General features: G+C 41.9%; 1 protein-coding gene across 5 annotated transcripts in view; it reads left to right on the top strand.

Moving 5' to 3' along the window:
* LOC135213537 (sodium/glucose cotransporter 1-like) overlaps window positions 1-18474 on the top strand; it is a 289323-nt gene that overhangs the window by 62399 nt on the left and 208450 nt on the right. For 3 of the 5 annotated variants that reach the window (XM_064247467.1, XM_064247469.1, XM_064247471.1), the window contains 2 exons: window positions 12832-12940; window positions 17737-18022. The exons of the other annotated variants lie outside the window; for them this stretch is intronic. In XM_064247467.1, the coding sequence (XP_064103537.1) occupies window positions 12832-12940; window positions 17737-18022 (395 nt within the window). The remainder of the gene's footprint in view (window positions 1-12831; window positions 12941-17736; window positions 18023-18474) is intronic. 5 annotated transcript variants of the gene reach the window in all.

Genomic DNA, 18474 nt, shown 5'->3' with positions numbered 1-18474 from the left:
TATCCGACAACCGAGAGATCATTTGTTCCATGCTACTTTTCAGAGACCCAACCAGGTCGCCCACCTGTTGTAACAGACCAGCATTGGAGTCCAAAGCCGGAGCTGCTGCGGAGGTGGAGGGGTGGCTCTGAATTGGAACCAAGGGTAGCGGAACTGACGACTCTGCCGGAGTGTGAGATCTCTCTCTGGAGGATTTACTCCTCGAGGACTTAGAGCCGGACCAGAAGCTTTAGATCTCTCTGCTCCGGGATTCCTAGCCGGAGACTTACGAGAGGAGGATGACGCCGAAGCCGTCTTCTTAGACGACGACAACGTCTTTGTCAAGGATTTCACTGCTTGACCCTTGACCTTGGGTCTAACTGAAGCGTCAGGAGGAGTATATAATTCGTTACCCGTAAAGCCTTGGAAGGATGGAGAGGTTGCAGGAGTAGAAGAAGCAGTTGCACCCAAGGGTATCCCTTGGGTGTCCACCTTACCTACCTCGACCAACAGGTCGTCTACACCTACCATAGGTTCTACATTAATATCCAACGTCGCGACTTCCGAGGAGATGTCCTGGCCTTGGTCAGTCAATGAGGCAGCCAGCTGTTGCTGGATGAAGGCGATAGTCGGGGCCGCCTCTACTGGGTCGACGTATCCTGTCGCCTTGCCTCCGGGGAAGATTAGTACCGCCAACCTTTTCTCCAGGATGTAGGGCATACCCTTGGCGGCGTTCTTCCCGAAACCGCCGACCCAGGCCCGCAGGGTTGCCAGTGCGGTATCCCTCACGGCCGGCGCCTGGAAGAGAGGGTATTGATTAGATTTAAGAATAACTTAAAACTAAAGCTAACTTAAAGCATAACTTAAAATTATAGGGGCTATAAGGCCCCTTGAATTTACCTTAAGTTAGAGTGATTGATGTAAAACTTAAGCACTATAACAGATGAGGGCCAGCTACCGGAGATGGAATACTTACCCCGTCTAAAAGCTGGCTCACCAGATCGTAACATATGGTACATGTTTCATGGTACCAGACCTGGATGTCCCCGTGCGGAGTCGCGCATGGAGCATGGGACCGGCAAACTTCGTGTCCACATGGGTCCTGAAGTGTGGCGGCGCGCATCCCGGATGCTCACAGTTGGTGGTCTGTAAGTGGGAAGACACATGAGTATCTTAAAGAATATCACTTACAGGCTAAAGGACAGAAGAACTCCGTTGCATGCCGGAGCTCGGAAAAAATTTGGGCATAGCCCCTCCCTTAATCGCCTGAATAGGCTATAACCCCGGAGGTATCCGGTGAAACATGAAGGGAGGGGGAATGGTTTAAGGTACTTAAGATAAACTTAATAGTTTAACATAATAGATCTTAAACCTAAAAGCTCGAACGTACCGGACTAAGTCCAGTGCGTGGCGGAGTGTATAACTCAGTGAAACGGAGAGGTTAGAAGGGACCGACTGTATGTTCCGGTCCACCCCGTGGGGTAGACTAGCACCTTTTCCGCTGGATGCCAGGTCTCCGGTGGTAAAGGAGCCCTAGTAAGGTGGGAAAGAGCAAGAGGCATACAGACTCGGGCTAGTAACGGAGCGACGGAGTAGTAATGGAGGGGGGGAAAGGCCAGTCCCCCCACCTTACCATCCGACCGGACCGAGAAGCCGGAGAGGTCGAGTCCAGTCTGGGTCTGTCCCGTCCCTCTACCCCCTCCGCCTGGGGGGAGAGAGGGGAGGCAGGCTCGGGTATGTGGAGCGAGCATGGGCAGGCCTACCCACCCCCCCCGACCCTATGGAAGAGCGGGAGGGGGGAAAGGTGACTGGACAGGCGTCTGGCTGCCATCGTGATCACATAGTGACCACGGGGCGGTAAGAACAACAACTAAGCCTAGAACATAACCAACTGATCAGAGAGATGCTATCGGGAAGCACCGAGCTGAAAAGCGGTAACATAAAGGCCCAATGGGCCATGACCTAGGCTAAGCGAGCCAGACGCCTAACTAACCTAACAAATATCACATAAATAGTACAAATGAATAATAAAATGAAAGAAAGAAAACAAAATAGTAGGAGAAAAAATCCAGGAGTGTACGACTAACCCGAAGGCAAGTCTACCACTCAAAGCTAGCCGAGGCCGATACTAAGAGCCGTGGCTAGGGTCTGGATGGAAGAGCCTACATAAGGTAAAAGACATGCATGCATGACAAAACCGTGTAGACCGTACCCTAAACAAAGCGGATAATAAAAATAGAGCGTACAAAAGCCAGGGGATGTTCCAATAAACACTGAGTACTTAACTTAGCTGCTGCGATGGCTGCACGCTCCATGGTAATAAAATCCAAAGGAAAGGGCACAAAAACACAGAGAAGAAAATGGCACGTGTGTATCGTGTGCGCTAACTGAAAAGGATGGCCACCAGAGGCGCAGCAGTCGGCAGCATGGGATGGAGTAGTAGTAGTAGGTGCTGCCCACTCTGTGGGTCGGCTCTCCTCTTGGGGGATTTTGTAGTGGGAGAATTCTATTGGCATTTGGCTCGTGGTAGTGGTCTCACTCGCCATGGTGTTCATACCGACACTCTCTGGGAGGGTGAGCGAGTCAGTTATACTGACCTTTTTCTTTATTTATTTATTCTCTGGTATGTGTTAGTACATTTACCCTAGAAATAATAGATTAAAGGATATTTCGCGCAGCGACACGAGCTGAGCCCAGAAATACAGTTATTACAGCACAGTAATGGAAGTTCTATATAAAATTTACTGTATAGATAAAAGAAGTATAAGTCAAGGAATTGTACCACAACATAATATTTTAATCATGTCCAAAATATGACAGTGGTGGTAAACCAAAATGAGAGTATGATTAAACAAAAATATCTGAGACAAGACAAAAGAAAATATAACCTATCCAAAAGAAATATATACAAACATTTATGAGTATGATGCACACACACTGCCTATGGCCTGTGGTTAGATGTGGAGATACAACAGGGATGTAGACTTGACAGTGTTGGTACGTAGTTGAATCAGAGTCAGAGAATGTTAATAGGACAGTAGAGTTACTATAATCTGGTTGTTGAGCAAAGTTGATTCTGTAATTGTTTAAAATTCAGTTGAGATCTTAAATCCATTTAGTATTTTTTGCACAAATCCTAAAATCTTGTGTAATGATGACATGATCCTACAATCAGTCATAGTTGTGTGATGACACCCCTATGAAATATTTAAAATAACAGATAAAGAACACTGCAATTGTACGTTAAGTATTTTCAAGATGAAAATCTTCATATCAAAGCATATCACACAAGGAATCCTTGATTAAAACCTTTAGAATGTAAATTGGGCTACAGCCTATGGAACTGAAGATCATATCACAGACTGGCTTTACACCAACTTCAGATGTATAAAATGTGGTTTTAACCATCATACAAAATATGAGTATACTTGGTAATGGCAAAATGAAGAAGAAAGAAGTTTGTTAGGTTGTTATATTGTGCAGTAGAGGCTAGGGAATTTTTAGTTGATGGAGGTAATGGTAAAAAGATGAGTGGCGGGAGGTATATTTGATGATTATTTGGTTAAAATGAAAGTCAAGATAGATAAAAGTTAGAGAGGATGAACTGAGAATGTGGCTGAAAACTAAATTAAAGACTAAATGAGTCTGATAATAAGGATGTGGAAACATTAAGGAGAAAAATTATGACAATTTGGTTAGGGAAAGATGTGGAGGTGGAAGTCATATGTGAAATTCACTGATACAGTCATATGGACAGTAGGGAGTGGTTGTGATGTTGTGATTATAGGTGGCCAAGGAGAGGGAACACAAGACACCAAGGAGGGTACTGAGAAATGCTAGGTTAGTAAAGATAAAAGAGATTGAGGTTAATTGCATGACAGAAAGATCATGTTCAGTATAGGGATGCAGGAAGATGGCGAGGTTAACCAAAAAGACAGTGAGAAAAAAATTGGCAAGTAAAAAGAAATATAAATGGGAAGATGAGAAAGAAATTGAGGGAGGAGATGATGACCTAAAAGATAGTAGTCAGTGAGGAGAAAGGATAATGAACAAGTGGATCTCAAAAAAGAAATTTGGAAGGAATGCAGCCCTTAACTAAGGAATGAGAGGTTAATGATGTAAGAGCTTAGTTATATAATTGTGTTTAGTTTAAGTTTGAGAGGATGGTAATTGAGACTGAAGAATGGAAAGACAGGGTTGATGAAAGGCTGTGGTGCGATGGTGAGATTGCAGCTGAAAGACGGCCAGAATTTGTAAGATATGGCTGGATTGGGGAAAGGTCCTGAAGGAACGGGTAAGAAGTGTAATTGCTCCAGTTCAAAGGGGTAAAGATGACAAAGGACTGTAAGAATTGTTGAGGCATAACACTACCCAGTGTACCAGGGAAGATATGTGGTTGGAGTTTGATCGAGAAATCAAAACGCGTGATAGGAGTGATAAAGGAGGAACAGGATTAAACAGTGGCGAGGGTGAATCCAATGTTTCATTTTTTGAACCTGGTATATAAGAAGATTGGAAGTTCAGGGGAAAAGCTGCAGATGGTATATATGTGAACTAGATCAGTAATTGTGTGATGGAAATTTTTTACTATGAAATAAATCATCTGTCAGGGTTATGTAGTCATGTTTACCAGATACCACAAATCTACAATTACAGATATGGTATTTTAATGCACGCAAAAGGTTTCAACCCCACAGTTACGACTCCTTGTCCCTTAGGTCACCAAGTTCTTTGGTAATCTCAAGCCCATGAAATCTTACTGGATCCTTTGTTCAAATTACATAGCTATTTTGGTGGTTTCTGCAGCAGCGTGATCCTCTCACCTAAATTGTGATTTGTAAATGGTGGGTTTTTTAGGTAAACAAATTGACATTTTTGGAATTAAATATTTTGAATACAAATGCAGTATTTACATTTTTATTTCCTTCTACCAGTCATGCACATATCTCACTCTTATAAATGTAGACTACACAAAAAGTGATAATCATGCCTAGCTGGAATTCAAGGTCCATGTTCACACATTTGGTAATGTCAATCACCAAGCAGGTAATCTTGTAAATGGGAATGGATTGTGTAGGATTCATGTTGACCCATGAATTTGCACAAACATAAAAGGGATTTTGACGAAGGAAAAATCTATTTCTGGGCAACGACCTGTGTCGCCCTGTGAAACCCCACCCTGTAGCTAGATTGTCCTCACCCAGCTTACCCCAAGCTTGGAGGCTATCTTCAGGAATGACGTCTCAGGCGTCGGAGGCGCTCACGGTAGTAGTAGACCGGGAGCTGTAGCACGGCTCCTCCGTAGTTCGGGGTTTTGTCGAAGGAAGAAGCTAAATGGCAAGGGACCTCTGGTAGTGATTCCACTCGCTCCTTACTAAACCGACACTTCTATTAGAGGTGAGCGAGCCATTTATCTTGGCATTATATTGTTTCTTTTTTCTCTGGGATGAATAGCAATATTTATTCCTAAGAAATAGTATCCAAGGAACCATTTCACAGGGCGACACAGGTCGTTGCCCAGAAATAGATTTTTCCTTCGTCAAAATCCCTTTTTTGGGCTTAACCTGTGTCGCCCTGTGAAATAGTACCAGAGAATGCTAAAACACCAAGCTTGAGGGACAGTAAAGATAAATTAAGAAGGTAAAGTTAAACACTTGTAAAATTACAGTCTTACAATATGGGAAAGTATAAGCCCTAAAACATGGGTTATAACTTAAAATTAGTTAGCCTAACAACAAGCAATAAATATACAGGTTAGGCAAAGACAGGATTATAAGTTGATATATACAAAAGAATGGAACTGAATCCAACTTGAATAATGAACAATAGCAAAACTCAAGGTAACCCAATACATGGAGGCGACTAAACTAAGTAAGGGTGCAATGGGGCAGGTAGAAGGGAAGGCTACAAGAAGTTATAGGAAAATTTAAGAATCAGGAGAAACTGTTTCCAGCTGCCACTGCTGGAAATTTGAGGGCTTCTAAGGGTTTTAGGTAGTGCCGTTTGAAAACTGTCGGAGATTTCCAGCCTGTATATTTCTTAAGATCGTCAAAATTCATGTGTTGGAAATAATTAATAGATGTGGCCACCGCCCTAACATCGTGGGCCCGAGGAAAGGACTCTGGATTGGCCTGTTTAATGAAGTATAAAATTTGTTGCCTGATCCCTTTTAGGGATAATGTACCACCTTCCTTCCTAATGAACAACGGGCCTGAAGATTTCAGAGTTGTTCTGCTTAGGTAGGCTCTTAATGAGTTGACAGGACAAAGGGAAATGTCTTGAGGTAGTGGTAGGATTTTCCACGAGGACCATCTGTCCTGTGGATCTTCATTTTTGGCTAGAAAATGGCGATCTGGGGATAAGAGGACTTCCCCTGAGGGGAGGAACTCAATGTGGCCTGGTTCCCTTGATAAGGCTGACAGTTCTGATATTCTAGCTCTGGAGGCTAAACTTAATAAAAATAGGGTTTTCCTCAGGAGGGTTATATAATTGCAAGAGTCATTGTTAATGTCCGAGGCTAGTTTGAGGACATCATTTAGGAACCAAGAGACTGATTTAGGTCTCGTTGATGGTTTTAATCTAGCACAAGCTTTTGGTATGGACGTAAAGTACGAATCCGTAAGGTCTATGCTAAAACCAAATTGGAAGATCTTTTTAAGAGCTGATTTGGTCGTAGTGATAGTGCTTGCTGCTAAACCACCTTTCTCAAACAATGATCTGAAGAAAGTTATGGCTAGGTTCGTTGTCATGACTTGGGAATTTGACATCTTAAGGAACTCTGCTAGTTTCTTGACAGATGAATCATATTGCCGGAGAGAAGATTCTCTTTTATTTGATTCCAAGAATGAGATATTCTGGGGATCAATTTCTGCATTCCTCATAGCTGCAAATTTCAGGAAATCCATAAAGTTAGGGTTTTCTGAATTCTTGAGGAAGCGGACACAGTCTGAGTTTGCACTAACTGGGTTAGTTAGGGGTTGGGAATCCGTAGTGGTCGGAGTCTCAACTCTAGGAGTAGAGGGAAGCAATTGCTCTTGGGCCAGTTGGGAGCTACTAGAGCTACTTGGCCTTTGAATGTCCTGAGTTTGTCTAAAACTTTCATGAGAAGGTTCACCGGAGGGAAGAGGTAAATATTCTTCCATTTGTTCCAATCGAGGATCATTGCATCCGTAGCGTATGCTAGAGGATCGAGGTTGGGTGCCACGTAACAAGGGAGTTTGTGGTTTGACTCCGTGGCGAAGAGGTCTACTTGGAGTCCGGGGACTTGTAGACTGATCCAATTGAATGAACTCCTGTCCAGTGTCCACTCCGATTCCAACGGAGCGGAGCGAGATAGAGCGTCTGCTACTACGTTCTTGACTCCTGCCAGGTGAGTGGCTGACAGGTGCCATTTGTTTTTGTTTGCCAGAGAGAAGATGGCTATCATGACATGGTTCAAGTGGCTTGACTTGGATCCGCCCCTGTTGATGCAGTGTACTACTACTGCACTGTCCAGAACTAGTTTGAAATGTGAGTTCTTGGGCGGACGGAGTCGTTTCAGTGTGAGGAATACTGCCATGGCCTCCAGTACATTGATATGTAGCTGGCGGAATGTTAACGACCAAGTTCCTTGAGCTTTTTCGTACTGGGAGTATCCTCCCCACCCTGTTAGTGAGGCGTCTGTGTGGATCACTAATGATGGAGGAACTGTAGAGGAATTGCTTTTGAAAGATTCTTTGTCTCCGTCCATGGGCGGAGACGTTTCCGTAAGATCGCTGGGATAGAGGCTAGTTTTTCCCGTGATCTGCAATTCGCTCTTGAGCGCCATACTCTGTTTATATCTTTGAGTTTGGCTCTGAGCAGAACGTCTGTGACTGATGCAAACTGGAGTGAGCCCAGGATCCTCTCCTGGCACCTCCGGGATGTTTGTTGTTGTTGAGGAAATTGTTTTGTAGCTCTTGCAATTTCTTTCCTTTTCAACGACGGAATTGATAGATTGTGCGATTGCAATCAAGTCCCACTGAAGGCCTAACCACTGGAATCGAGATTCCGGTGTTAGTCTGGACTTGGTTTTGTTTATTTGGAAACCTAAATGTTCCAGGAATTTGATCACTTTGACCGTTGCTTCCTTGCATTCTTTGGGGTTCTTTGCCCAAATAAGCCAATCGTCCAGATAAGCCACTAACATTATTCCCTGTTTCCTTAGCTCTTGCACTACTGCTTCCGCCAATTTGGTGAAGATCCTGGGGGCTATGTTGAGCCCGAATGGCATTACTTTGAAGGAGTAGGATCTGTTGCCTAGTTTGAAGCCTAGGAACGGACGGAAGTGTCTGGCTATGGGAACATGATAGTAGGCATCTGTAAGATCTATAGAGGTTGTGACGGCCCCACGGGGAAGTAAGGTGAAACGGTCAGCATCCTGAACTTGTCGCAATGAATGTATAAGTTCAGATGGGACAAGTCTAAGATGATTCTTCGGTTTTTACCGAGTCCTTTCTGTTGGCATGCTGAACAAGCGTCCTTGAAATTTTAAATGTTGACTCTTGAGACTACTCCTTTGAGAAGGAGATCTTTGGTATACTCTACCAATTCCGTTGTTGGTGCTTGATAGAATCTGTTTGTTGGAGGAGGGCCCTCTAGCCAACTCCCAAGCCTAGGACCTTTTGGTCACTATACTTTGAGCCCAAGGGACTGAACCCCCACCGCTGGCGGAAGAGGTACAGCCTCCCTCCTACCTTGGGACTCTCACTGCTGGTTTGCCAAGGGGCGGCCACCTCTTGCTCCTTGGAAACCTCTTCCTCTGTTTGCAGCCCTGCCGGACCCTCTGAATCGAGAGGCACCTCTTGCTCTGCTACCTCTCGCAAACCTATTGAAAGCCTGAAAGTTCTGGCTTTCATAGTTGGAGTTGTAGGCTGGCGAGACAGCAAAGGAAGTAGAGGGTTGAGGTTGCTGGGACTGAGGGGTCAGGACAAGGTATTGTTGGTGACCCTTCGACGATGGTTGCCCTTGTGATGCTGGGACTGCCTGAACCAATGTCTGCTTAGAAGGCTGGAAGGGAGAGAACTTCCTTGGTTTCTTCTTGATCCTTTGGTTAGGACCAGAAGATTCCTGCCTCCGCTTTGCTACCAGTCCCCTCCTGACTTTGAGGCACTGGTTAACCTTTGAGGCTTCATGAAGGACTTCTGCTACCACTGGTGCTGGGAAGAGGTCCGTTCCCCAAATTGAGGAAGCAATCAGTTTGTTCGGTTCATGGCGGATAGTAGCTTCCGCCAGAACGTGCTTCCTACAATTCCTCCTGGCTATGAGGAAGTCGTAAAGGTCACACTGCATGGTGTGCCGCCTTGAATTCCGGCAGTTGGCTGGTATCTGGCATTGGAAGAGGAGAAGGTGGCACAGTTAGGGGGGAACCTGCCGCGATCGAGGTTTGAATCCCGGCGATGGCATTCTCCTGAGCGGCCAGCCGTTCCGCCAGCGATTGGATCGACTGGCCGGAAGACGTAACAGAACGGGAGAGCTGGGAGAGCACCGAGCCGACCTTGTTGTCAACCAAGGCCCCTACGATCACTCCCACCTGCTCCAGAATGTTTGCTGAAAAGGATTTGGGATCAAAAGGCGGGACTTGAGCCTGATCCTTACGTGATTTACGTTTGGGGGACCTCGACGCAGACGAAGAGGCCACCCTTGACCTAACTGTTCTGGGGTGGTGAGCCGGAGTTACAGTGTCTGGCAAGATGACCGATTTCTTGGGGAGAGACTTTTTAAGTTTCTCCTCGGTCGACTTAGCCTTGGGGATCACTGAAGCAACCTTAGGTCGGACAGACCGCTGGTCTTCAGTGAAGCCCCGGAAAGAAGTGGAAGTAGAAGGATCAGTGGAAGGTGATGGAGAAAGGGAACTCAGGAAAGGGCCCTGAGAACCCACAGAAGCTGCCCCTACCACACCCTTACCTGTACCCATGGAGTCAATAGCCATGGGTTCGACGTCGAGGTTCATTGCCGCAACGTCTTCTGCTACGTCCTCTGGGAAATCCCCATCCTGAAGGGAGATCATGACCTGGAGGTCGGCCAGCAAAAGGGTGGCCGCTATCGGGTCCACCACTGATCCTTTCTTGGCTCCTGGGAATACTAGGTCCGCCATGTCCTGGGTAAGAATGTAGGGGCGGCCCTTCGAATTCCGGCCAAAACCCCCTACCCATGCTTTGAGAGTAGACAAAGCCTTCTTCTCCTCATCAGAACCCTGTAAGAAAGGTCTAGAGTTAGGGAGAGGATAGGGGAGGAATGTCTGTTGTGTTGAGACTATGTGAATATGTGTCCCATATGTGAAAGGTATATAATAATAACAAGTATTCCAGGTGATGAATGAATGAAGGAAGTGCTAAGAAAACTTACTACTAGTGAGGCATCGCCTACTAGCAAGTAACAGGTTTGGCAGGCTTCGTGGTGCCAAACTATAAAATCCTCCACTTTCACTGCACATCCTGCATGAGAGCGGCATACTATATGGCCGCACGGGTCTTGGAGGACGGCACTGCACCCAATCTCCGGGCAGCACAACATCTGTAAGTCAAAGGATACATGAGTACCAATGACAACCTCCGGTGGTATAAAATGCAAAATATCCGTGGGTGCCGGAGTAGGACCGATGGATAGAGTTCTACGTATAAGTGACATGCAAAGGAATGCCAGAGTAAGCTCTAATGCTCGCTCCGTATGAATATACGTAGAAAAGTTACGAGGGGGGAAGAAAGTCTCTGCCTCCGCCTAAGCTCACTTGTTATATGGTTAAAAATAGACTCCGTAGGGCCCGGAGTTAATTAATATTGAGTGAGCAATGTCAAACTTCTAACGAAGCAAGGGATAGTGCAAGAGGCGGAAATAAAAAAACCCCCGGAGTAACGCAAAGGGTTTTAAACAATAAATTAGAATAAAAATAAAAACCCATCATATCAGTAAGTGCTCGTGTAAACTATCCTAAGTGGATAGGCACCCAGTGGTTCCCTCCCCCCTCTCTATGTTCGGTAGCGGCGGATAGACACCTGCCGGACTGAACTGGGGGGGGAAAGGGTAGGGAAGTACGTGGGGTAGGGGAGCCTTCCCCCTTAGCGGCCAGTTAAGGACGGAGAAGTAGGGGGAGGAGGTCCCGAGCCCCCGAGACACATGACGAGTGAGAACACCAGTAGGGGGGAGCTCCCCACCAGCCCCGTGAGTCACCCCCTCTCATGCAGACTCGGACGCTAGCTGTGAGAAACGAGTCATCACCCATCGACGTGGATGGCAATGTATGGAGGGGGAAATGGGGGGAAGGGTGGGGGATCCCGTAACCTGGTGGCTCACTGCGATCGACCAGTGGTCTTCCCAGCCAGGTGATAAACACGAGGTGGGGAAGAGCCGTCGGAACAACATCAATATCACTGATATATATAGGATTACTTATAATAAATCATCAAATAATAAAATTAAAGCGATATCTTAAAGCTAGACTAACACGGGGAACACGAAGCTAATCAATCAGAAGAATAGGCTAATCGCCGATCCGAAGAAAGGGGTATGTTAGCCTAATCTAACCTCTAGTTCAAGAAAACGGGGGGTAGGCTAATCACCAATCGACAATTGGGGTATGAAAGCCTAACCTAACGGTAAAAATAGTGATAACAGGGTAAGCTAATCGCCATACCGAAGCATGGTGTATGTTAGCCCAACCTAGTACCTACAATATTATTAATTGGTAATCAGGAACTAGAGAAGGTAAGAGGGAACATCAGAATAATAAGATGATATAACTCTCAAAACCATGACTGATAAAAAGTCCTAACAACGTAAGGCGTAGCTAGACTAAGGTCCGAAACGTGCGGTCGGAGCGTGCCCCGTGGAGGCCTAACTAATAAGCTAACTGCATAAAAGATATAGAGACTATGTGTAAGTAACCATATCTAAAGTACTGTGAGAAGGGAAATCCCTCACGGTATGGAAGACCAAAAGAGAGAACCCGTACCGCCATGCGGTCGAGGGGCATACCGGCCGATAAGGCTCCGAATATTTATAAAAAACACGAAAATCATCATAAAATGAGATCAGTAACCCCAAACAGTACTTAACTTAGAAGCAGAAGCTGAAGACATCTTGAAATAAAAGATAAATCCAGAATAAGCGAATACACAGCACAGAAAAATTTTAACGTGTGATGGTAAAGCGCGCTATCGAAGGAATGACGTCTCAGGCGTCGGAGGCGCTCACGGTAGTAGTAGACCGGGAGCTGTAGCACGGCTCCTCCGTAGTTCGGGGTTTTGTCGAAGGAAGAAGCTAAATGGCAAGGGACCTCTGGTAGTGATTCCGCTCGCTCCTTACTATACCGACACTTCTATTAGAGGTGAGCGAGCCATTTATCTTGGCATTATATTGTTTCTTTTTTCTCTAGGATGAATAGCAATATTTATTCCTAAGAAATAGTATCCAAGGAACCATTTCACAGGGCGACACAGGTTAAGCCCAGAAATGAGTTTTTTTTTAGAATAAGTAATTCTTTTTATTTGGTTTCATTGTCGTTTGGACATTTCAAAAATATAAATCTTAACAAGAGGTCACAGGCAAATACCCATTCATCAGTTACACCCCACTGATAATCTACTGAGGAATTTGGTTCATTCCCATCTCAGCTAGGCCACTTAAAATATTTATGTAAAACCAGAAAACACTTGCTACACACATTTCATGTATGAACTTGGAGATACTGAAGCCTTTTACTGCACACCTCCGTAATTATGGCAATTTCAATATTTTGAATGTGTTTTGCCGTGATCAATATATTTATTTAACATGTTTGAAGAGTATATTTATTTTACATGTTTGTAGGCCACTTGTGTTTGTTCATATTTTTAGATGATGGTTCAGCGTGTGATGGCAGCTCGCAGTCTTTCCCATGCACAAGGAGGTACACTTTTTGCAGGATATGCAAAGCTTTTGCCTTTGTTTATGGTAGTTATTCCAGGTAAGATAATTTCAGTTATTGTCATTGCTAGATAATTCCAATTATTTTTGTATTTCCTTAGTATAGTTATCCACTTACAAGGCTTAGTTCCTGTAGTGGTTGATGTGGCTATGGAACTTGTAGTTTTTATTAATTTTGGACTTTGTTCATGTCAGCACAATTATACTGTAATTCCATATTAGCTTTAGAATTTCTGCCAGATGCTAAGTTGCCTCTCACATTGATCTTTCATCAGAGAATTCCAAAATTACATTGCTCTTAAATTTCCTAGGTTTCACATTCCTTGCAAACTGAAAGAAATGATTATTTAGGTAAATGTATCATCATTAGTTTTGTTTTGGTGAACATAATTATAAACAAGCTCTGATATTTCAGACTTATAATAAATGCATAAACAAACTTATGATAAATACATAAACAAAATGGGAATGCTAGAATGTTCTGACATGGCAGCAAGAAATAGAGATGTGTAAAAGAGGAACTAGAAAAAATATGATGGCAATTCCTAAACATTTCTCATCATTAAGTGTAGTTTTTTGCCAATTACTAAACTAGACAAAATTTTATGTATCAGTATGTAGTATTGTATTTCAGAATTAAATTTTGCTGATTTTCTTAATACTTATTTTCTGTTGGTTTTGTGGTGACAATTATGCAAAAAAAAAAAAAAAAAAAAAAAGGCAAGAAAAGCTTGTGATTAAACTGGTTGCGTCTTGAAGTATTACCCCCCCCCCCCCCCCAAAAAAAAAAAAAAAGCTGGATAAAACAAGATACTATAGATTGCATTTTAAACTTTTCTGAAATACAGTGCTTAATTTGATGTACCCTTGTAGTAATTTCTGAATTGTTAACCCTTAAACGCCGACTGGACGTATTTTACGTCAACATTTTTTGTCTCTCGGGTGCCGACTGGACGTATTTTACGTCGACATACAAAAGTTTTTTTTAAAAATTCGCGGAAAAAGGGATTTTGACGTAGGAAAAATCTATTTCTGGGTGATTGGCTCGTGTCGCCCTATGAAATATCCTTACCAGCCGAAAACTCTTGAATCACGCGCCTTGGGGGATGCTGGGAGTTCACGGATCAAGGTGTTGTTTTGTTTACAATCGTTATGCAGGCGTGCAAGCGCGAATTTCTTTCTTGCCGCACTAAAAAGTATCTGTGACACATCTCGGAAATTATTTAGTCACTTTGACATAATTTTTTTACCATTTTAAATTAGCCGTTACATGGAGTAATTATATATGAAAATGTGTGCATTTTTATGTAGAATACAACAATAAAATACTCATGATTGTAGCTTTTATCAGTTTTGAGATATTCTCATATAAATAACGATAAGTGCCAAAATTTCAACCTTCGGTCAACTTTGACTCTACCGAAATGGTCGAAAAACGCAATTATAAGCTAAAACTCTTATATTTTAGTAATATTCAATCATTTACCTTAATTTTGCAACTAATTGGAAGTCTCTAGCACAATATTTCGATTTATGGTGAATTTATGAAAAAAACTTTTTCCTTACGTCCGCGCAGTAACTCTTCCGAAAAAAATCATACATGCGATTGTGGTAATGTTTGCACCATTTTAAATTAGCTGTTACATAAAGTTTTATATATGAAAATGTGTGCAATTTCATGCACAATACAACTAAAAACAACCCATGGTTGTAGCTTTCATCAATTTTGAAATATTTTCATATAAAAAATGTTAAGTGACAAATTTTCAACCTTCGGTCAACTTTGACTACCGAAATGGTCAAAAAACGCAATTGTAAGCTAAAACGCTTATATTCTAGTAATATTCAAGCATTTACCTTCATCTTGGAACAAATTGGAAGTCTCTAGCACAATATTTCGATTTATAGTGAATTTATGAAAAAAATAACATTTTCTTTACGTCCGCGCGGTAACTCTTCCGAAAAAATCATACGTGCGATTGTGGTTATGTTTGTACCATTTTAAATTAGCCGTTACATAATGTTTTATATATGAAAATGTGCGCAATTTCATGTATAATACAACTAAAAATAGTTGAAGGTTGTAGCTTTTCTCATTTTTGAAATATTTGCATATAAATCACGATAAATAGAAAAAAACCACGTTCGGTCAAATTTGACTCTACAGAAATGGTCGAAAAACGCAATTGTAAGATAAAACTCTTACAGTCTAGTAATATTCAGTCATTTATCTTCATCGTGAAACAAATTCGAAGTCTCTAGCACAATATTTAAATTTATGGTGAATTTAAAAAAAAAACTTTCCTTCCCTCCGCACGCGGATTCTCCGCCACAAATCTCCGAAATGCGTGAGTCCCATTCTCGGAATATTTGCTCCGTTTCATATTAGGCATTTCATAGAGTTTTATATATGAAAATGTGCGCAATTTCATGTAGAATAAAACTAAAAATATTTAGAAGTTGTAGCTTTTCTTATTTCCGAAATAATTGCATATAAAAAAATATATATAAAAAAAATTCGACATTCGGTCAACTTTAACTCGTCAGATATGGTCAAAAACTGCATTTGTAAGCTAATATTCTAACAGCATAGTAATATTCAATTATTTGTCTTCATTTTGAAAGAAATTGGAAGTCTCTAGGACAATATTTAGATTTATGGTGAATTTTTGAAAAAAATATTTGTTTACGTACGCGCGTTACGAATTCATGCTTTATTTTGTGATAATATTTTCTCTGTGTTGCTTTTATCGTTTTACAATGTGTTATATACCAAAATGATCGCAATTTAGTGTACATTACAACAAAAAAAAGTAACTTGTTACCTTTAACCGTTTTGCGCACAGCGCGATCTAAATACAATTATATATGAAATTTTGTTTTTGTGCTATCATATATCGCATTATTTATATATGATAATGATAATTTTTTTCATTTCTGATGGTTGCATACTAAACTTCAGGCAACGACAAAAAAAGGAGCCAAAAATGAACTCTTAATCTTGAAAACTAAGCGCGCTGTGATTTTTTGAAAAAAATATTTTTTCCGCTTCCGCGCTCACTCTGAAACGTCTCCGGCACACGGGAGACATTTTTTTTTTACCACTTCGGCGTTTAAGGGTTAATATGCACAGCTCAAAATCCCTGTTGACAATTTTAATATTGGGAAAATGAACTATCTGTTTTATTTTGATGCTGAGGACCATATCTAGCTCCGGCTTTAAGAAAATAGTAAAAATTTGGTTGTAAAATGTAAGTTTTGCCACAGGAAGTAATGGACCTGACTCTTGAAGGATGGGGATTGTAAGTATTTCAGGAAATATATAATCAAGAGCTCCAAAGTTAGGCAGTCTTGAAAGTGACCAAACCTTACAGTTCAAAGATTATTGATTTTCCACTGAGTTAATGTGGGAAAATGTGAGCTCAGAGGAATAGCGCCATAAGAGTACTTGGAGGAGAGAGCTTTACCAAGGTATAGGATCCTAGGCAATTAGCTCACAAGATCTAGTGTTTTTGATAATTAGCAAATAAAGAAGGGTGGAAGGTGAAATAACAGAAATCTGAGTACTCGGTAGGGGTAAAGCGCTGTCAGTGCATATCAAATGTAGCATTCTAGGCATTACTGAAGGCTGTGTATGATGTCCCTGTGACACTCAGCTGTGCCCACTTTTTAGCAATTTACTTCACCTCTATTCTGCTTCCTTTCCTCTTATCTTGCTTTCTAATCTCTCCAACTTCTAAAGCAGTGAATGACCAAAATGACCAGTGCTTGCCTTTATAGCCAAATATTCATAAAGCAATCAAATCAAAAGTTTGAATAGGATGTCAAGGAGAACAGGTAGCCTGGATGATATTACTGATAGTGGAAGAAAACTGCTGGTGACAGAACAGAAGTACAGATCACACCACCAGCAATAGAAAATGGGTGCTTGCAATTTATGATGTCAGATGTGAAGTAGTTACACTGAAACCTAGAAGTAAGTTCAAAGATAGAAAGAATAATGCCACAAACACCAAGGAGTGAATACTATAAGGAAATTAGGGACTTTTATAAAACCACAGATAGTAATAACTAAAAAGGAAGGAGGACTGCTTGGCCTCCTAAGGTAAATTACAAAACTGGAAATAAGTTATCTGGTATAGGTCGGCTCCCCGTTTTCAGGGTCTTTTGATGAGGAAAAGGCTAATTGGAGGGGTTGCTGTGGTAGTGTTTAACACTCGCCCCAGTTCTATACCGACACCTTTTATTTAGGTGAGCGAGTCAGAGACTTCTGACATGTCCAATTTAGCAGTTCTCTGGTATCATAGCAATATTTTACTAGAAATAGTGCTAAAGAGGACACATTTCACTGGGCGACACGGCTTCCTCGCCCAGAAATAGATTTTTCCTACGTCAAAATCCCTTTTCTGGGCTCAGCCGTGTCGCTCCGTGAAATGTGTCCTCTTTAGCACTATTTCTAGTAAAATATTGCTATGATACCAGAGAACTGCTAAATTGGACATGTCAGAAGTCTCTGACTCGCTCACCTAAATAAAAGGTGTCGGTATAGAACTGGGGCGAGTGTTAAACACTACCACAGCAACCCCTCCAATTAGCCTTTTCCTCATCCAGAAATAGATTTTTCCTACGTCAAAATCCCTTTTTTAAGGTTTTTGTTTTATGTGCCTCTTAAATAGAATGGAAAAGTTGTTGTATTATACAGTACTCTTTTCATATCCTATAATGAAGAACAGTTATGAATATTCTCTGGTATCATAATTAATAATACATAGATACAAAAATCTGGTAGTTTGTTGTGCAGTTATGGCAATCTTAAAGATATTTCTTTTTTTGCAGGGATGATATCACGTGTGTTGTATCCTAATGAAGTTGGATGTGTTGATCCAGAAGAATGCTTGAAATTTTGTGGATCTCCTACCTCATGCTCTAATTCAGCTTACCCAAAACTTGTGTTTGAGTTCTTACCAAGTGGTGTGCGTGGGATCATGCTGTCGGTAATGCTTTCAGCACTGATGAGTGACCTAACGTCTATCTTTAATTCTGCTTCCACCTTGTTTACTATGGATATTTGGTCACTGTTTCACCCAAAAAGTTCAACAAGAGAGAAATTGATGGTTGGAAGGTAAGGAATATTATTTAATTGAGGATGTCGGAAAGGTAGTTGGATGTCATTGAAAGTCTGTAATATATTAAAATCTAGATTTGCTCGTTAAGCATAGATAATATGTTATGGGTTTTCCTTGCTCATCGTTGTTTTGCATAAACTTGTTTTCAGATTTAGTGATTATATGTAGACTGAAGAATCCAGTAATACTGTATGAGTTTGCACCTCTTATATTTTGTAGATGGCAAGGGCTTTCAAATTGGGTATAATCCAAATTATTTGCTCTGCAGTTAAGGGTAAGACATCCACATCATGGCCAGAAGTTAATATTGGGGAAGAAAGGTTTTTAAACCAAGAAGACCACCAGTTGTATGAAGAGAGAAGAATCTTCAGGTCACAGTGACTATCTCTTTTGTCCCTCTTGATACCATCTGTCAACCTCTTACTTTGCACCACATTCTTGACTGGTG

Source organism: Macrobrachium nipponense, chromosome 43, assembly GCF_015104395.2.
Source record: "Macrobrachium nipponense isolate FS-2020 chromosome 43, ASM1510439v2, whole genome shotgun sequence".
NCBI lineage: Eukaryota > Metazoa > Arthropoda > Malacostraca > Decapoda > Palaemonidae > Macrobrachium > Macrobrachium nipponense.
The sequence above is the reverse complement of the archived record's forward strand: the minus strand, read 5'-3'. Positions and strand labels throughout refer to the sequence as shown.